This window comes from Malurus melanocephalus, unplaced genomic scaffold (genome assembly GCF_030028575.1).
Source record: "Malurus melanocephalus ecotype Western Australia unplaced genomic scaffold, MMel_1.1 scaffold_594, whole genome shotgun sequence".
Taxonomy (NCBI): Eukaryota; Metazoa; Chordata; class Aves; order Passeriformes; family Maluridae; genus Malurus; species Malurus melanocephalus.
In genome coordinates, this window is record NW_026623826.1 from 99,671 (window position 1) to 101,774 (window position 2,104).

A 2,104-nucleotide genomic window follows, 5' to 3' on the forward strand; every position below is an offset into this window, starting at 1 on the left:
GCCCCCCTGACCCCCCTCCCCGCCTGCTTGGCACTATTAATAGAAACMAGGCTGGCCCAGAGCCCTGACACGGAGCTGGGGCTGTGATGGGACATGTCCTGCACGTGGCAGGGGGTGGGGATGCTGGTGACACCACGGCTGGGATTTGGGGTGTTCTGGGGTGGGGATGTTAGTGACACCATGGTTGGAGTTTGGGGTGTGCTGGGGATGCTGGTGACACCATGGTTGGGATTTGGGGTGTTCTGTGTTCTGGGGTGGGGATGCAGGTGACACCACACCTGGGTTTTGGGGTGTTCTGGGGATGCTGGTGACACCATGGCTGGGCTTTGGGGTGTTCTGGCATGGGGATGCTGTGAGTGACACCATGGCTGAGCTTTGGGGTGTTCTGGGGATGTTGGTAACATAATGGCTGGGGTTTGGTGACCAAGTGCAGGTTTTGACCGAGGTCCAGCAGCCCGTGGAGCTGGTGTTGCCCTCCAGGCTCACCCTGGGGTCTGTGTGCAGGGGCAGAGTTGCAGCACAGGAGGAGCACTCAGCAAACACCCCTGAGCCGTGCTGGGACAGCCCCTCACCCTCGGCTCTGCCACCCCAGGGCCTCCAGGCCATTTCTCCTTGTCCTAACCCTACAATCCCCCTCCCTGACGGGTTTTCCCTGCTCTTTCCAGTGCTGGACCAGCTCCTGCCAGAGCTCAGCATCCTGCTCAAGCTGCTGGACCACGAATACCTGAGTGCCACCACGCAGGAGAAGAAGCTGGCCGTGTCCACCATCCTGCAGAAGCTGCAGCCACCTGCAGGTCCGTGTCCCTGTCCTGTGGTGGCCACTCACTGTTCCCAGGGGCCGTGAGTGTCCCCATCAGGGCAGGGAAAAGCTTCTGCAGGGTTTCTGCAGGGCAGGGATGAGCCCAGCRGCTGCTCAGCCCCCTCAGGGGCTCCCTGCTGGCGCTGCCCAGCCCCTCCCTGGCCCGGAGCGGGACACAGGAGGRCTGCTCCCTGCGGAAACGCCGCTTCCCGGAGCTTTTCCTGCCGCGGGTTTGTGCTGAGCGCAGGGGTTTCCGCGGGAAGGCCGGCACCGTGCACCTGGGGCTTCACAGCCTTCCCCTTTCCTGCTCTCCTGGGGGAGCTCAGCATTCCCGGGGTTCCTCCACTGCTCTGGTGGGGTGAGCTGTGTCCCCGGGTCGGTGTTTGTGGGGACAAGCAGTGCCAGTGCCTGCCCCGGGCTCAGAGCATCCCCCTCCATTGCAGGGAAGGACGTGGATTACTTGTACGTCAACACAGCGTCCCTGGGCAATGGCACCAGCTTCGTGGAGTCCCTGTTCGAGGAGTTTGGTACGTGTGGCTGAGCTGGGGGCATGCCCCGGGGGTCACACTGCTCCTGGGTGCCCGCTGGAGTCCTTTGGAGGGAGGGTCCGGCTGTGTCCAGGGTGGGCATCCTCACCCTGGTGCTCGTTCCCAGTCTCCTGCAGCTGTTTGGGGCTGCCCACGGGGGATCCCCACACCGGGGATACCACCATCCCAAGGAAGGGTCACAGATATCCCTGGAGGGCACAGCTGGCATGGCACATGGCCAGCTCTGCTCTCCTGCTCCCTTCACCCTCCATTTCCCCCGGGCAGACTGTGACCTGCGGGACCTGCAGGACATGCAGGACGAGGATGGGGACCCCAGTGACAGCGCTGGCCTGGAGCAGACAGAGAAACCGGTGAGTGCCCAGCTGTCCCCGAGCCAGCCCTGCTGTGCCCTGCAGAGGAGGTGGCAGTGGCCAGGCTGGGACCCTGCTGTGTCCCTGCAGAGGAGGTGGCAGTGGCCAGGCTGGGACCCTGCTGTGTCCCTGCAGAGGAGGTGGCAGTGGCCAGGCTGGGACCCTGCTGTGCCCTGCTGTGTCCCTGTCCCTGCTGCTGCTGCCTGGCTCACGCTGGAGGTGTTTGTGCCACAGGTTCCTGCGGATCCAGCCCCTCCCCTGCCCACCACTCCCCCACCCGAGGATTACTACGAGGAAGCGCTGCCCCTGGGCCCCGGCAAGGCCCCCGAGTACATCACCTCCCGCAGTGAGTGCTGCTGCAGCCAGGGCTGCAGGAGGGCGGGGGGAGCCCCACAAGCTGCCCCCTG

General features: G+C 64.6%; 1 protein-coding gene across 1 annotated transcript in view; it reads left to right on the forward strand.

Annotated features, from left to right (window-relative positions):
• The window catches only part of AFAP1L1 (actin filament associated protein 1 like 1), a 22,416-nt gene that overhangs the window by 11,836 nt on the left and 8,476 nt on the right, over positions 1 to 2,104 (forward strand). The window contains exons 2-5 of the mRNA XM_057382944.1: positions 666 to 794; positions 1,243 to 1,326; positions 1,612 to 1,697; positions 1,932 to 2,067. Coding sequence (XP_057238927.1) covers positions 666 to 794; positions 1,243 to 1,326; positions 1,612 to 1,697; positions 1,932 to 2,067 — 435 coding nt within the window. The remainder of the gene's footprint in view (positions 1 to 665; positions 795 to 1,242; positions 1,327 to 1,611; positions 1,698 to 1,931; positions 2,068 to 2,104) is intronic.